General features: G+C 46.9%; 3 protein-coding genes across 3 annotated transcripts; 2 read left to right on the top strand and 1 right to left on the bottom strand.

The window, feature by feature from the left end:
• The first annotated feature begins 7,088 nt into the window (after positions 1–7,088).
• Positions 7,089–7,763, top strand: LOC132073741 (histone H1.11L-like). The gene has a single exon (XM_059472968.1). It carries the CDS (start codon positions 7,089–7,091, stop codon positions 7,761–7,763), a length of 675 nt encoding a protein of 224 aa, XP_059328951.1.
• A 222-nt stretch (positions 7,764–7,985) lies between these two features.
• Positions 7,986–8,625, bottom strand: LOC132073758 (histone H2A-IV-like). The gene has a single exon (XM_059472986.1). It carries the CDS (start codon positions 8,609–8,611, stop codon positions 8,222–8,224), a length of 390 nt encoding a protein of 129 aa, XP_059328969.1. The 5' UTR covers positions 8,612–8,625; the 3' UTR covers positions 7,986–8,221.
• Positions 8,626–8,928: 303 nt separating this feature from the next.
• LOC132073765 (histone H2B 1/2/3/4/6) lies at positions 8,929–9,386 on the top strand. The gene has a single exon (XM_059472992.1). The coding sequence runs from the start codon at positions 8,959–8,961 to the stop codon at positions 9,337–9,339; it is 381 nt and encodes a 126-aa protein (XP_059328975.1). The 5' UTR covers positions 8,929–8,958; the 3' UTR covers positions 9,340–9,386.
• Positions 9,387–16,603: the final 7,217 nt, after the last annotated feature.

The raw sequence follows: 16,603 nt of genomic DNA, 5'->3' as shown, positions 1-16,603 counted from the left end.
CTCAGCGACCCCCGATGGTGTGGCTGTGCCAGGTCACTGTCACAGTCCCTGCCCCACTCACCATGTGCATTAAAAATAAAAAAAGAATCATAGCAATTCAACAGATTGATTGATTGGTCTGAACTGATTCCTGAAATTTTTCTTTAACTGAGCTCAGAAGTTATCAAAAGCTTTGTGGTGTGGAATGATCAAGGAACTATTTTCCTCTTGCTTTGAAAAAAAAAAAAATCAAACTTGAAAAAATCTGAGTATTTTTTGTAAGAAGGCAATTAAAAAAAAAAATAAACCTAAATTTCCTGCCTAATGTCTTCCATGGATTTTTTTTTTTTTTTATTTTAAGAGATTGGTGTTCTATCTGGCCTTTAAATCTCCACGAATACAAAAAACTTTTGTCATGGGCAGGAGTCCTTTGCTGTAATCTGAACAGTATGTAATGATAAGTTCTTCCCTATTGAGACATGAAGTTTTCTTACTCATGTAACAATGTATTATGGTTTAGAATATCATGATAAATCAGTTTTTAAATAAAAAACCATCATGCATGGACAAAAGGTGTCTTTCAAATCACACAAAATCTACAATTACATCAAGGTCAGGTTTGAGTTGCCATGAGTAACTCTGTGATTTTAGTTATGGGGGGTATTCTTGTACCAGAAGCACCCAAAAATCAGAATGAATTTATCTGCACAACTTGTGTGAAGTAGCACAAGCATCAGGAAGGGTTTGAGAAAACACAGAAGTTACTGTGCAGACTTAGGCAGCTCAGGTGAAAAACAAAGGTAATGTTGGGCTTTGCAGCCACAGGCTTTGTGCATGACCTGGTCACCCTGTTTGGGGTAAGCACAGACAGGCTGCACTCCTGCCTCCAGCTGCACCTGAGGGATGGATGTCCCCACGTTTCCTCCTGAGCAAACACTGACAGTCAGTCACAGCCACAGTTCACTCAGGGAGATCAACTGAAGGGCTGAAATGGATGGCTGAAAACTGTTCAGAAGGGTCAGGAAAGAAGGGTGGGGGCAGGTTGTCTTCTATGTGAAAACAAAAAAGTGGACTGATTGAAAAGGACTTTGTTAGAAAAACAGGACAAACACCTGAGAGCTTCTGGGTACAAAACTAGAGGCCAAGGCAAAAAAAGGAAACCTCACTGTCAGTATTTACCACCCAAACAAAGGAAGGAGGATGCTGATGAAGCTTCTTTCTCCAACTGCAGGTGCCATCATATCCACAGGCTGCTGCTGGGGCACATCAGCCAACCTGACATCTGCTGGAAACGTGGCACAGAAAGCCTGGATAACTATCCAGGAGACTCCTAGAGCATTTTGAAGATAAATTTTTATCAGGTGAAAGAAAGTCCAACCAGAGGAGAAGCATTACTCAACCTACTCTTGCCAACAAACATTAACTAATTGAAGAGGTCAGGAATAGCTGCAACCTGGGCTGCTGCCTGAGCCCAGACTTGTCACAGATTTGAGGGATATGAGTCAGGCAAAGCACAGAGACAAGATATTTATTTTAGCAAACATCAGTTGCTTAAGAAAATGGGATATGTAAACCCATTGAAAACTGCCCTCAGGGATCAAGGAGAAGGTTAATCAAGCCTGAAAGTTATTTAAGGACATTTGTCCCATGGAGCAAGTGCACTTGATTCCCACATGTAAGAAAGCAGGCTAGGAAGGTAAAAGACCAATATGGCTGAGTAAAGACTTTCTGGTCAAAGTGAAGTGCAAGAATAAATGCACAGACAGTGGGAGCAGGGACATACCCTGGGAAGGATATAGAGTGCTGACCAGATGTGTAGGGATGGAATCAGAAAAGCTAAAGTACGTCTGTAACTAAATGTGGCAAGGGACATGAAGAATAATGAGGGCTTCTGTAGGTACACTGGCCAGAAAAGGAGGACTAAATAAAATGGGCCTCCCAATAAAAAGGAAAGGAGATTTAGTGACTGCGGGCGTAGAGAATACTGAGGCATCCCACAAATTTTTTGCCTCAGTTTTCACTGGCAGTGTCTCTTTCCCATCTCCTTATTCTGTCAATATCAAGACATAGAGCAGGGGAACAAAGTCTCTCCTCTGATGAAAGAAAATATCAGGTTCAAGACAGTCTGAGGAATGTGAATAAGCAGAAATCCATGGTCTCTAAGGGGATTCATCCCAGGCTCTTCAGGGAATTAGGAGATATAGTTGCAATTCAGATGCTGTGTAATACTTTCACCAATAACAGAGTGGGATGGGGTGCACCTCAGCCAGTTCATGGGTGCCACCAGGCTCAGTGGGGCCACTGATACACTGGAGGGAAGGGACACTCTGCACAGGGACCTTGGCAGGCTCAAGGAGTGACCCACGTGAATCTCATGGAGCTCAACAATGTCAAATGCACGGCCCTGCACCCAGGCCAGGGCCATTCCAAACACCAGGACAGACTGCAGGGTGAACTGATCGCAAGCACCCTGCACAGAAAGACTCAGAGATGAGGGTGGATGGAAATTTGGACCTGAGGTGGCAATGTGCATTCGGTGCTCAGAAAGCCAGTGACACCCTGGGCTGCATAAAAAAGAAAGCACAGCTAGGAGGTCGAGGCAGGTGATTCTCTTCATTCACTCCACTCGAATGAGAGCTCACCTGGGGCTCTGCACCTACCTCCAGGGTCCCCAGAACAGGAAAGACTTGGAGGAGGTCCACAGGAGGGCCACGGTAATGATCAGGGAGCTAAAACCCCTCTCCCATGAAGAAAGGCTGGGAGAGCAGTGGTTGTTAGGCCCGGAGAAGACAAGGCTCTGGGCAGACCTTTATCAGGAAAACAGGGCAACCCTGACAATGAGGAGAAATGATGCATCTGACTCCATTGATATCAGAAGGCTAATTCATTTCTTTATTATACTATATTATTCTATATTATATTACACTATATTACACTTCATCTAAACTGAATCTGCACAAGCACCCAACTGCCCTCCACTGCCCAGAATCTCGTGACTGACTGCTGACCAACAGTCTGCACACGTGTTTGATCCTGACCGGCCAAGGAAACAAAACCCCATCACTTTGGGTAAACAATCTCCATATTTCATTCTACTGTGGCACAAACACAGGCGCAGCAAATGAGATAAGAATTGTTTCAATTATTCTTTTCTCTGCTTCTCTCAGGCTCAGAGAATGTGAATCCCACAGACCTCAGTGTGGCCTTTTGACATATGAAGAACATTTATAAGAAAGACTGAGAAAGACTTTTCACCAGGGCCTGTAGTGGCAGGGGAAGGGGCAAGGTTTTAAAAGTGAAAGGAGTTATACTTAAGTAGGTTCCAAGGATGAAATTTTTCATTATGAAGGTGGTGGGACAAGAGCAGTTGCTGATGCCTTCATTGGAAGATTTCCAAGCCACATAGGATAAGTCTTTGAGCAACCTGGTTTAGTGAGAGGTGTCCTTGCCCATGACAATGATGTTGGTCTAGAAAATCTTGGAAGGACCCTTCCAACACAAATCATGCTGTGATTCTGTAGTGCACCAAATCACACGGGCTCATAGGAAGGACCTTCCTGAAAGCACTCATCCATACCAGAATAGGAGAAAAGGGAGTTCTTGAATTTCTGACTGAACTTTGGAAAAAAATCATGGAATCATAGCATTATAGAATAAGCTGAGTTGGATGGGGTCCATCAGCACCATAAAGCCCAACTGCTGGCCCTGCACAGGACACCCCAAGAGTCACACCATGTGCTGAGAGTGTTGTCCAAACACTTCCTGAGCTCTGTCAGGCTGGTGCTGTGGCCACTTCCCTGGGGAGCTGTTCCAGTGCCCAGACACCCTCTGGGTGAGAAACGTTTCCCTGACATCCAACCTCAACCTCCCCTGACTCAGCTCCCTGCCATTTCCTTGAGTCCTGTCACTGGTCACAGGAGTGAAGGAATCAGCACCTGCCTCTCCACTTCCCCTCATGTGGAAGCTGCAGACTGCAATGAGGTCTCCCCTCAGTCTCCCCCACAGGCTGAACAGGCCAAGTGACCTCAGCTGCTCCTCATACAGCTTCCCCTCCAGACCCTTCACCATCCCTGTGGCCCTTCTGCAGATGCTCTCTAATCACTTCATGTCTTTTTTTTTGTAGTACCTAGACTGCACACAGCACTGGAGGTGAGTCTGCCCTAGTGCAGAGCAGAGGGGACAATCCCCTCCCTTGCCCAGATGGTGATGCTGTCCCTGATGCCCCCCAGGACAGAGTTGGCCCTCCTGGCTGCCAGGGCACTGCTGGCTCATGTTCAGCTTGCCACTGACCAGGACCCTCAGGTCCCCTTCCATGGCACTGCTTTCCAGTGCCTCATTCATTCCCCAGTCTGTACACACAACCAGGATTTCCCTGTCTCAGGTGCAGGTTCCAGCACCTGCCCTTGTAAACTTCATATTGTTCAGGATTGCCCTTCTCTAATTTGTGAAGGATTCTCTGCAGGGCCTCTCTGCACTGGAGGGAGTTGGCAGCTCCTCCCAGCTCAGTGTCATGGCAAACTTACCATTCCTTGAGCCCTAAGGGAGATGATGAACAGAACTGGGTGAGGAGGGAGCCCTGCAGAACCCCAGCAGTGACAGCCTGATGTTCCCCAGTCCCTGTGACCCTTTGTGCCTCAGATGTCAGAGCCAGCCTGGCCATACATCAGGCCCTGGCTCCCTGCAGAAGGGAGTGCCTGATTAAAATCACCTTTCCTTTCCTCAGAACAGAGACCTTGATGTGGGGCACAGATGGTGCTGTTTTGGGGGCCCTGTGCCCCAGAAGGGCTCACCTCATCGCCTGTCTGACCCTCTAGCTCCAGGGCCTCACACCTGCTGTAGAAGGTGCCAGTCTACTTGTTTTGTGTTCAGAAGGAGCAGGAAGGTTCCTCCTGCTCCACCACTTCCAAATATCTTTGTCCACTGTATTTAAAAAGTGTTCTGTAACCAGAGGATCAAGGAAATCCCTGCCTGTGCTCCTGATCTTCCAACCAACCAGCCCAGGGCCAACTGGCATTTAATAAATGGTCTGTGAGCTTGACAGTTCATTTTAAGGGGAAAATAGAAGACAGATGTAATTTTGTTTTTACTGAGTACATCATAATATTTGAAGCAATTATTTTTTAAAGTAAGTTCACCCATTAATTAAAGGAATTAAACAACTTGCTTCTCCTTCCCTCCTCCAACTGAAAACCTTTGCAAGATCTCTTTCCATTTCCTTCTTTGCTTAGCCTAAAACTGTCTATTATTGTGAAAAACAAAATTTTAAAAGTCCACAGAGGTGGTCAAAATTTTGGAGGGCCAGGAAAAGTAACTTTCAGGAAAGCACATAGAATGTTCTAGGAACGTGCTGCTACACCAGGTGCTGGGAAGTAGGATAGAGGCCTAACCTGAACTCAGGAAAATACATTTGCAAAGGTTAAAACAAGGTAAATGTAAAGGAGCTAGTCACTTGAGTTATTAGAATGAGTTAAAATACAGAATTTGAAGGAAAGTTGTATGCTACAGAATTATCACCCAGAAATTTCCCCCCCAGTGGTGCGGATCCTTCCCAAGAGATTAATTTCTGTGCCAATGTAGTTCATAAGCCAAAATTCACAGTGGGTTCAGCAGGTGAAACTACCATGAAATATACATCAGGATAAAACCAAATGCACATAATCTCGTTTTTATCCTCTCTCACATGATGTTTTTCTGCTGCCTCTCTGAAATGCCACCACATCTCCTGACAGTCCTCAAGTGCACCCCAGCCAAGGTAACCAAGCACCCCTGACACGTTCATAAAACTGACCCCACCATCATCAGAACTTTAGAAGACATTCTATGATATTTTATTATAAAAAGATAAAGTGAAAGAAGACAAATAACGGCATTTACAATCATTTGAATCAATCACCTGGGTTTCCAATGTTCCCACAGTGCACCACAAATGTTCAAACATGATTATCCAGCTGCTATCCAACTCATCTCAAGAAAAATCGTTTTTATATATATTCAATTTATCCCATATCACAGTAGTCATATATTGGAAAAGGCCACACCATTGCTTCTCTCAGCAGTTGTCAGGAAGAAATTGTTTGCCTAATCACTTGAATTACATAATTTTGTTACAGAAATGCCTGCAGCTTTACGTCTGATTTTTCATAACGAAGACATGTATGTTGTATTTTAATTTTATTTTGTTTTTCTTTTTGTAAAATTGGTGATTGTGGCTTACAAAATTCCTGAATTATAATGTAAAAGTAAGCAGAAAAATAAACACCACCTTAAAATAAGAACATACAAATGAATGGGTTTATCTACTGTGCATCATAAACATGAGCGTTTTGGATAAAAACGGGAATACAGTTCATTAAAATAATAATGCAAAAGAGCAGAAAACCCAGGGGACAGAGAAGCTACTATATGTATGTATAAGTATTCTGGGATTTTAAAGATAGATTATTATTTAAGAGAGCTGCTTTTCAAGTAAACGCTTCTGGTGAAAATTGTCTTTCTTTACTTTTTAACAAGTCCTACTAGAGCTAAATAGGGCACTGTGTCCAAAGGTTTCATTATTTTGAAGACATGCAGTCGTGTTATGGAAAACAACTCGTAACTCAGACACAGAGCTGAGTGACCACCTTGTGTTACTTGCATAGATTCAAAGCTAATTTACGCTAAAATAAGGTCTCGAGATTACACCATTTTTGCAGCACCTCGATGAAAAACCCTCTCAGAAACAAGTATCCGATGTCACTGAGGCAGCGGTGCCAGAAGCAAAGTTTTAATTCAAAAGGAGAAATAAAAATCTTACGCTCCAGTTCTGAGTGCAATCCCCAAACTCGGGGATTACTGAGCTGCCTAAAACTCACCTCAAGTCCCCCCTGAAAGAAAGGTCGCAAGACAAAAATGCTCCCGCTTCTCAGCAAGAACGCCAAGAAAGGGGGTGCCGCGCTCCGGTTTTTTTTTAGGAAAAAGCAATTTTTTGGGAGGCGAGAAACACAGCGCGGGCGGCGGGAGCGCCTGGGGGCGGGGCGGCGGCGGGGCCGGCGCGGGAGTCCACCAATCAGCGCCCGCCGCGCCGCTATAAAATGAGGCGCCGCCGGAGCCGCCGCGTTCGCAGCGCCGCCATGGCCGAGAGCGCCCCAGCCCCCGCCGCAGAGAGCGCGCCCGCCGCGCCGGCCAAGGCCCCCGCCGCCAAGGCCGCCGCCAAGAAGCCGAAGAAGGCGGCGAGCGGCTCCAAGGCCCGCAAGCCCGCGGGGCCCAGCGTCACCGAGCTGATCACCAAGGCCGTGTCCGCCTCCAAGGAGCGCAAGGGGCTCTCGCTCGCCGCGCTCAAGAAGGCGCTGGCCGCCGGCGGCTACGATGTGGAGAAGAACAACAGCCGCATCAAGCTGGGGCTCAAGAGCCTCGTCAGCAAGGGCACCCTGGTGCAGACCAAGGGCACCGGCGCCTCCGGCTCCTTCCGCCTCAGCAAGAAGCCGGGTGAAGTGAAGGAAAAAGCTCCGAAAAAGAAAGCTTCGGCAGCTAAGTCTAAGAAGCCGGCGGCGAAGAAGCCCGCCAGCGCCGCTAAGAAGCCCAAGAAAGTGGTGACAGCAAAGAGCCCCAAGAAAGCCAAGAAGCCGGCAGCAAAAAAAGCAGTGAAGAGCCCCAAGAAGGCGACAAAGGCTGCCAAGCCCAAAAAAGCGGCGGCGGCAGCCAAGAGCCCGGCGAAGGCAAAGGCGGTAAAGCCCAAAGCAGCCAAGCCAAAAGCTGCAAAGGCAAAAGTGGCCAAGGCAAAGAAGGCAGCGCCGAAGAAGAAGTAAGCCCTTCAGTGGAGAAGTCTTGCTCCACATTTAAACCCAACGGCTCTTTTAAGAGCCACCCACATTTTCTTAAAAAGAGCTGAAATTATAAAATTTGGTTCACAGTTGATTAACTTGGCAGCTTTAGAGAAAAAGCCCTTACAATAGTTAGGGAAATTCAATATTTTTGAGGACCAAAATCGGCTGAAACAGTTCGTTTAATTTTCTTTAATATTGTGATAGTAGAGTGGGATTTTGCTGGCATTTAGAGAGCAATTTCATTGCCAAGTGGGGGTAGAGTTTGTGTTTGAACCTATATACAAGAGGGATGATCAATGAAGGAGCACTAATAAAATCAGTTACACTTGGTCAGTTTTTCAATGCTTAAAAGCAATTTAGCCCTTTTATGAGAAAGTTGGTGGCTCTTAAAAGAGCCTTTGGGTTTCTCTTCGTTAAACTTGGCAGGCTTTGATCAGTGCTCACTTGGCTTTCACCTTGTGGCTGTCGGTCTTCTTGGGCAGCAGCACGGCCTGGATGTTGGGCAGCACGCCGCCCTGCGCGATCGTCACCTTGCCCAGCAGCTTGTTGAGCTCCTCGTCGTTGCGGATGGCGAGCTGCAGGTGGCGGGGGATGATGCGCGTCTTCTTGTTGTCGCGGGCCGCGTTGCCCGCCAGCTCCAGGATCTCGGCCGTCAGGTACTCCAGCACGGCCGCCAGGTACACCGGCGCGCCCGCGCCCACGCGCTCCGCGTAGTTGCCCTTGCGCAGCAGCCGGTGCACGCGGCCCACGGGGAACTGCAGCCCGGCCCGCGACGAGCGCGACTTGGCCTTGGCCCGCGCCTTGCCGCCCTGCTTCCCGCGACCCGACATCTTGCCTGCAGCGATTCCGCGGCGACGACAGCGACAACAACCAAGAGAGTCGGAGGAGCTCCGAGCCCGCCTTACCGCCTGCCTTATATACAATCCGGGCGGATCGGCAGCGCCTCCTACGGATTGGCTGCGAGAGAGAAGTTGGTGCCGCAGCCAATGGAAAAGCGAATCCAAATGTGGCCAATGGCGGATCCCGGCGCCGAGCTCGGAACTGACAGACAGCCAATGGCGAGGCGGCGGTGTCGGCGGAGCTGCTATAAAGGCGGCTGCCGAGGCAGTGCCGTTGCTGCTGAGCGCTGTCGCTGTGTGAGTTGGTGTTGTGAGGAGCTGCGGCTGCTGCTGCCGAAATGCCCGAGCCGGCCAAGTCCGCCCCCGCGCCCAAGAAGGGCTCCAAGAAGGCGGTGACCAAGACGCAGAAGAAGGGCGACAAGAAGCGCAAGAAGAGCCGCAAGGAGAGCTACTCCATCTACGTGTACAAGGTGCTGAAGCAGGTGCACCCCGACACGGGCATCTCGTCCAAGGCCATGGGCATCATGAACTCCTTCGTCAACGACATCTTCGAGCGCATCGCGGGCGAGGCCTCGCGCCTGGCGCACTACAACAAGCGCTCCACCATCACCTCGCGGGAGATCCAGACGGCCGTGCGCCTGCTGCTGCCCGGCGAGCTGGCCAAGCACGCCGTGTCCGAGGGCACCAAGGCCGTCACCAAGTACACCAGCTCCAAGTAAATGCTTGGCTAAAATCTGCTTAACCCAAAGGCTCTTTTAAGAGCCACCCACATTCTCAGTAAAAGAGCTGAACCACTGAGTAAGGAACACTTTATTTTCTCTTAGTGTGGAATCTTAGTGTTAAGGGTTGTTTTGGGTTTTTTTTTAATTTTTTTTTTTTTTGGGTTGTTTTTGGGTTTTTTTTTTAGGTTATTGTGTTTGTCATTTAAAGTTTGTTTTGGTAAGTTACTTCTCTATGATTTACTGTTATTTTCCCACAATTACAATATGTCTGTAAAGGCGATTTAAAATCGCTGGTGGTTTGTTTGTTTTTTTTTTTTTTTTTCTCCTTTTTTTTTTTTTGGTTGGTTTTTTGTGTTTTCTTTTAGGGTTTTTGTTTTGGGTTTTATGGGGTTTTTTTTTTGGTGGTGTTAATTACTTATGGTTTTCACAAGTTTCAATATAACCTTACTGTTGCAAGTTTCCATGTTATGTCTGTTGTTAATTGAAGGATAGGGAACTTACTGTCTTTTTCTAGCCGGGAGGGAATGGAAATTATCCATGGATACTCATCCATGCACAGCCTTGCTGTTGTCGGATCGGCCACACGATGGTGCTCAGCCTCTGCCGTTGTTGGGGGGTGCGGTTATTTTTGTCACAGAAGCGAGAGATGAGTAGAGCGCGCTGTACTAGAAAGGAATTTAGGCGGCGGTAAGCTCTTGCAAATAGCCCGATATTGATCAATATAAATCACAAGCACTTTCTAAGCGCCTTTATCTTCACCATTTGTCCTTATCTTTCTGTTCATGTCTTTTTTTTTTTGTTTTTATAGTAACTTGCTCAGCTTCTCCCCCGACTGCTTTGGGTTCTCCTTTCAAGGAAGAAAACACGGGAAGATTGTTTTGGTTTTTTGAACTTATCTGTCCTTTTCTGCATTAATCTGTCACTAATTGTTATAAAAGTACGAAATACTGAGAAACTCGACACTGGGCCGACTTTGTCGGCTCCCAGGTCTCATCACGCAGCCGCTAATGAGGCTCAAAGCGCAGGCGTTCTCAGCCCTCCCTCTCATCCCTGGGTAATTACATGCCACCGTGGATGCAGATCAAAGCCATTATCACTTCCTAACTGGATCTCAATAATCCTGAATCCCAAGTATATATTGTGAACTTCTCAACATAATTCATACAGGGACCACAGAATGACAAAAGTGACCTTTCTAGTACTGACTTGCCTATTCTTTAGGACAGGTAATGAGACAGACACCACGTCTCTAATAAATCTGTCTCCTATTACTTAGAAATGTTAGTTTCAGTTTGAAGGCTTAGGGGGACTTCTCAGACTGGATTTCAGATATCCAGTGGGAAGAGGCGTTCCCCAAACTCCTCTTTATCAGCTTGAAATGGGGTTTTGCAATCTCTCCAAGGGCTTTAGTGCAAGCTCTGAAGCACAGGTTGCTTATTCTGAGTGCCTGTGTATGTCTAATACCTGAAAAGATTAATAAACCATGGTATATTCCACTCTAGGCTTTTCCAAGCTTTCCTGGGTCACCAGAAAAGCACAAAGAAGTGCTCCTGTTGTCGCAGTTGGAGATGGCCACCAGAAGGGTTTGTCAGTGGCCATTCTGTAGATAATCAGCCTTGTGACAGCCCCAGTTCAGAGCAGAGCTGCCCTGGCACAGCCCTGCTGCCCCGTTGAAGGCAGGAGTTCAGGGATGCCTTTGGCTGCCCAGCTCTGAGTGTTTGTTTTCCTTTTCCTGTGTTTGTGTGCTCCACGTTGCACACTGCACTGGGAGCCAGCACAGAAATTCTGAGGATTGTTTCAGTGTGTGAAATTGTTTCTAGGCCTAGGAAACTCTTCACTAAACAGAGACCAAAATGTTCCTGATTGCTTCTTTCAATTCCAGTAGAAATGGCAAGGCAATATTGGGGCCTATGATGTGATCAAAGCAATTGTCATCAGGTCTGATTGTAGCATAACTCTAATGATTTTAACAGTGTTGAGAGCAAAGTCCCTGAGCTGACAAAGAGCTACTACCATAGAAATTTTTTTAACTTGATCTTTTCACCAAATGTAAAGGTAGTAGGATTTAAACTCAGCAAAATAAACAAGTCTTAAGAATTTCATGCCACAAGAGGATGAACCGTCAAAACGACTAATGCAAATCGTGTGCGTATAAAATCACATGACAGCTTATTCCTCCATAATTCCCATTCTTTATTGTCCTTTCCCATTTCCTTCAGAGCAGTTCCCTTTGTACCCCAAGGACCCGACCCCAGTGGGATCCCCCAGCAGAGCGAGAGGCTCTGCCCAAATGCAGCACCCTGCTGGAGCTGGGGCTGCTGCCACCAAACCATGGGGGAACAAAGCAGAAACCCCTCCAACAATTCTCCTGCCCCGGGCTCCTTCTGCGGATGAGTTTCCAGCTCAGTGAGTGAGAAGTTCCTTTGTGCAGTGTGCAGAGCAGACAGAGCTGGGTGTCCCCACACAGGAGCCCCCTGCAGCAGATTGCAGCCCAGGTTGTGTCTGTGCCACCATCCCATCCCCAAATACAATAATCCAGCTCTTGGTGCTGGGCCCTGCATGTCTCATTGATTGTTTTGGTCACTGGGCTGAACTCCTTCTGAAGTTCTCTCATTCCTGGGATCGGTTCCTTGCTCCATCTTCATTCTGCTCCTGGCTTGCCAGTTTCAGCTTGCTCAGTGTTTGTGACACCATTTTTATAAAAAGTTTACACTCATCACCTCGTGTGCTCCAACTTGCTCATCTTCCTGTGCAAAGCAAAGGCATCAATCCCAACAATTCTCAATATTGAGAAGTGTTTGAATGTGCAATCTATAAACAGGCTCTTCACGTTGTCTTTTAATCTACCCTGCATGTTTACATTCAAAATACCTCCTGATTCACAGCATCTGAAATATGGGGAATGTTTACTCTTTGTAACACAAACATTTTTGTCAAACTATGTTTTTATACCAGCAATTTTTAATATCTCAGATGATCAAAGATACATTACAGCTTAGTAAGTAACCTGCAAAAAAAGAACACTGAAGAACAATACAACCAGTTACAAAAAAATTCCTCTATTTTTATTTTTATTAGAGTAATAAAATTATTTCACTCCTGGAAGACCATGTATCTTCTCCGATTACCATTCCTTCAGAAAAATTTCTATTTATTAATGATCATATTTAAAAAAGAAAACACCCTTTCTTTTAATTTCTGCAAAAGTGAAATACACCAACTGGGCAAACAAATATCTGTATTCTCTAGTGAACTGACTGAACAGTGAATCAGAAATGAGAAATAGATGCCATACACCTGGACCAAAACCTGAACAAGTCACAGACTGTCTGTAGAAATTTTTTGCTACTTGCTGAGGTTTTGGGGGGGGGGGGGTTGGCGGGTTATGGTGAAGTGAGATTTTTTTTTTGTTTGTTTGGGTTTTTAAATATTTGTTTCATTTCAATTAATGAAATAAACCAATATCTGCTCTCAAACCTGAATTTCTTTTTTTTTCTTTAATGGCCACAGAATGTAATTACCTGACACCCAAGACAATTCCTTGCAATGTTACTTTCCCAGAGGCTTTTATTTCCATTCTAAATAGAAAATATTACATTTTAAAATAATTACAGTTGTGGGAGAAAGAATTCACTGCAGGTAGGGAAAAATATTTGGTGTTACACACACCTTGATGTAATGTTTACAGTGATGAGAACTGGTTGAGATTAGATGGTAAATGAAAAAAAAAAATTGAGACTTCAGGTTGCAAATACCCGGTCTAAGGGTTGTGCCGTTCAGAGAGCAGCACAGCCAAGACAAGACACAAATCTCACAGGAGGAGAGGCTGAAAGTGGGTGGGAATGCAGCTGGGAACTTCTCCCTTGCCAGCCCCCAGCCCTGTGAGGGAGGAGGGAGCACTCAGTGAGCGGAGGCAGCTCCTTCCCCTGGGCTGGGCTCACAGAACCAGGGGCTGTGTAGGTGGAAAGGCTGGCGTTGGTTAGATTTCTTTCATGCTTACAAGGAACCTAATTATTTGACTGCAGACCTATCAAAATGCCTCTGTCAAAAGCATTCCTTGTCAGAAATGATAGAAGGTATTAATCTAAAAAGTTCATCCTTTCATTTTTACCACTGAAAATATCAGGAAACAATTATGAGCATAATTCATTTTAAAACTAGAGAACAAGTAGATCGAAAAGAGTTACAGAAAGAATGGGAATTTTAATTCCATATAAAATCCACAACCTTTTTGTACTTGCACTCCTGCTTATATTGCATGTAGATGTTTTTACTTGCACAGGTTGTAGGAAAATGGAAGAAATAATTCCTGAAATAAGAAGAGAGCACAGTGTTACATCTGAAATCTGAACTTGTAATAGATGAAAGGATATTGACTTCCTTTTGTGCAGTATCAGAGCTGTGAAGAAATGCACACATCTCTGGTGTGCATCCTCTTTTCATTTAGCAGCAAATAGCAGCCCCCTCAACAATAAACAGTCTGAGCACTCCACATGATCAGGTTTTGGGGTTTTTTCCCCTTGTGCTCTTGGGACACTGCCAGGTTTGTGAGTTCAGTAATTCCACTCAGAAAAGAAGACACAAATCGCCCTAGGAATGGCACAGGCCCAATCTTTCACCGTACCAAACCACCTTTCCCCAGAGCTGCCTCCCCCGTGCTCCGAGCATCAGCAGCTGCGCTGACGGCGCCGCAGGCACTCCTGCGAGCCTGGGCTCAGCTCAGCTGCCCTGGAAGCCAAATTTACCCGAGTCTGTTCTGCTCTCTGCATGGGGGGGCTTTGAAATCGCTGCTCACAGCCCCGTGGGAGAAGGGAAATGGTCACATTCCACAGGCAGCTGGAGCTCCTGCAGCTTCAGCCTGAACTGGCACTTACAGGTCGTGCAGAACCTCACAGGATGTGCAGCACAGGTGTTGTACTTCAGAGTTACCACTGCAGCTCACATTTCTCAGCAGGGAATGGCATGGTATTGAGAGGAATAGCAGATTTTTCTTTCCAAACGAGCTGTGGGTCTGCTGGTAGGTAAAACCAGCACTGGGATATAAAAGAAACCATGGGAAGGATTCCACTGATTGATGGATAGAAAAAGATATTTGCTTTTACAAAAAACTTTAGGTTTACTTTTAAATAAAATAAGTCTATTTTGTTTGTAAATAATAATAAACTAAATAAGACACTGAGAGATGAAAGAAACAATGAGGAAGAAAAGCCTAAATTTCCATAAGAATTTAAAATTAAAAGGGACGTTTATACATTAGAGGGAAATTTTTGGTATCAGGTGTATCTCAACTCTGCACCTCTCAAGCACCTCAACCAAGGGGGAAGAGAGAAGGGAAATGCAGCTGGGAAATTAGGATAAAAAGCAGGCTGCATCCTCCAAAAATTTGCGAGGTCCCAGGGAAATGTCCCAAGGCCTCTCCCTTTATCTGAATAAAGACAGAAACGACTCCCCTGTCTCCTTTTCGGACATAAGGGTCTGGTGTTTGTGGATTAATTTTCCTAACAGCACAGGAAAAAACAGGAAAGTGCCAAAAAGCTGGGATTAAATGACAGCATTTATCTGAAATAATGTCTTCTATCATTCATCACCCTACAGGTTTGTTTCTCGACAATGGTGAGGTGAAAAATTACTTTAACTGGTGGCTGGGGTGAACCTGAAGAGGAAATTCCTTGTTTCTGGATGTAAAACTCCAGGGCCCTGCTCTGCCCTTCCAGGAGATATCCCAGCCCTTCCTTTGCCCTCTCCCTTCTGTTCCCAGGGCCTCTTGCACACGAGGTGTTGGTGGCAGCCACAGAGCAGCACGAGCTGACGAGCCCCTAATCCCAAAGCTCCCCATTCCCACTGTGAGGTGCTGCCCCATCCTGTGTCACCCCGCATTTCCCCACTCCCAGGGGCGGATTAGTCCTTAAATCCCCAGTGCAGGGAGCAGGAAAACGCCTGCTTGTCACGGCCTGACCAGCAAACCCAAAGGGTTTTGTTGTGGCTGCCGAAATGAGGGTTCCTGCCGGGAACCGTCCCCTCTGTCACTCCCTCCCGCCGTACTTGTGCAGGAACGGGATGGCGCAGCTCCAGCCCAGCTCTCCTCCTTAACGCCCCCAAATCCAGCTCCTGGGATTAAACCACAAAGGCACAACAAAGCAGGAACCGAACCAAGCCCGAATTCGAACACGACTCCGTGTTTCGTGGCGCGGGCAGGCGGTCACTGCGGGAGCCGCAGCGAGCGCCCCGTTCCCAGCCCGCACGGAATCTTCCCTCGGGCACGGCCGGGGATGCTCAGGGCCGGGATGCGGCACCGGCGGGGCTGGGGCTGCCCTGCCCGAGCACCTGTCCCGGCAGAGCTGGAAATGCTCCCATCGACACCTTCCGGCCCGTTCTGCTGCTCCCAAACAAGCTGTGCTCAAAGTCCGTCTGCGCCCATCCAAGGGGGCTGCCGGTGCTCACTGCTGGGAAATACATTGATTTTCAAAGCGCTTCTGCTCGCTTATCCCGCGTTTGGCAAACCACATCTAGGAAGCATTTTCACAAGAGTGTCTGGCTGTACAATATACATTCGAGGTCCTGCAACCCGTCATAATTTAGACCTCCTGTAGCCTTATATTTAACTTATGCCTTTATTCCCCATGCATGTAACTCGAAACTACAACTACAAAATTACCGAGCACGTTCTTTAGCAGAAAAAAATGAGAGGAATTACTAAAATAATAGTTATTAATTGTATACCTTCTTGACCACTACCACTGTCCCCTAATAGCAGAGCATTCTTTTAAAAGGGAAAGAAACCCATAAAATTGTTCTGTGGAAACTTCTACCATCTACAAACTAGAATTTTATTCCAGTGTTCACACAACATCGAGATGATGCACGCACGGTTTTTCTGAGCAGTCTTTCCCGTTGCTCACTGCAATTCAACATGCAGGGCTGTCCCATTATGTGGAACAAGGTGGCACAGAGGGGAGTGGGGAATTCCTTCCCCTGCGGGAGGGTGAATTCATCACCGACTCACCTTGAGGAAAGCGAAATTCAGCGAGCACACACACACACACACACGCACACACCAGGTCACGGGTGCCAAGCCGCATCTCTTTTCCCGTACCGGGGACAGCGATGGCAAAGTCGTGCCCGCGTTCCGAGCCGCTGCCGTCGCTGCGGTGCCGCAGCTGCAGCACAGACGGAGGCGCCGGGGCCGAGCGGCCGCTGCTGCTGCAGCCCAGAGCCGGCGCGGGAGGCACGGGGAGCACGAGCCGGGAGCAGCCGCGCCAAA

This window comes from Ammospiza nelsoni, chromosome 5 (genome assembly GCF_027579445.1).
Source record: "Ammospiza nelsoni isolate bAmmNel1 chromosome 5, bAmmNel1.pri, whole genome shotgun sequence".
Taxonomy (NCBI): Eukaryota; Metazoa; Chordata; class Aves; order Passeriformes; family Passerellidae; genus Ammospiza; species Ammospiza nelsoni.
The sequence above is the reverse complement of the archived record's forward strand: the minus strand, read 5'-3'. Positions and strand labels throughout refer to the sequence as shown.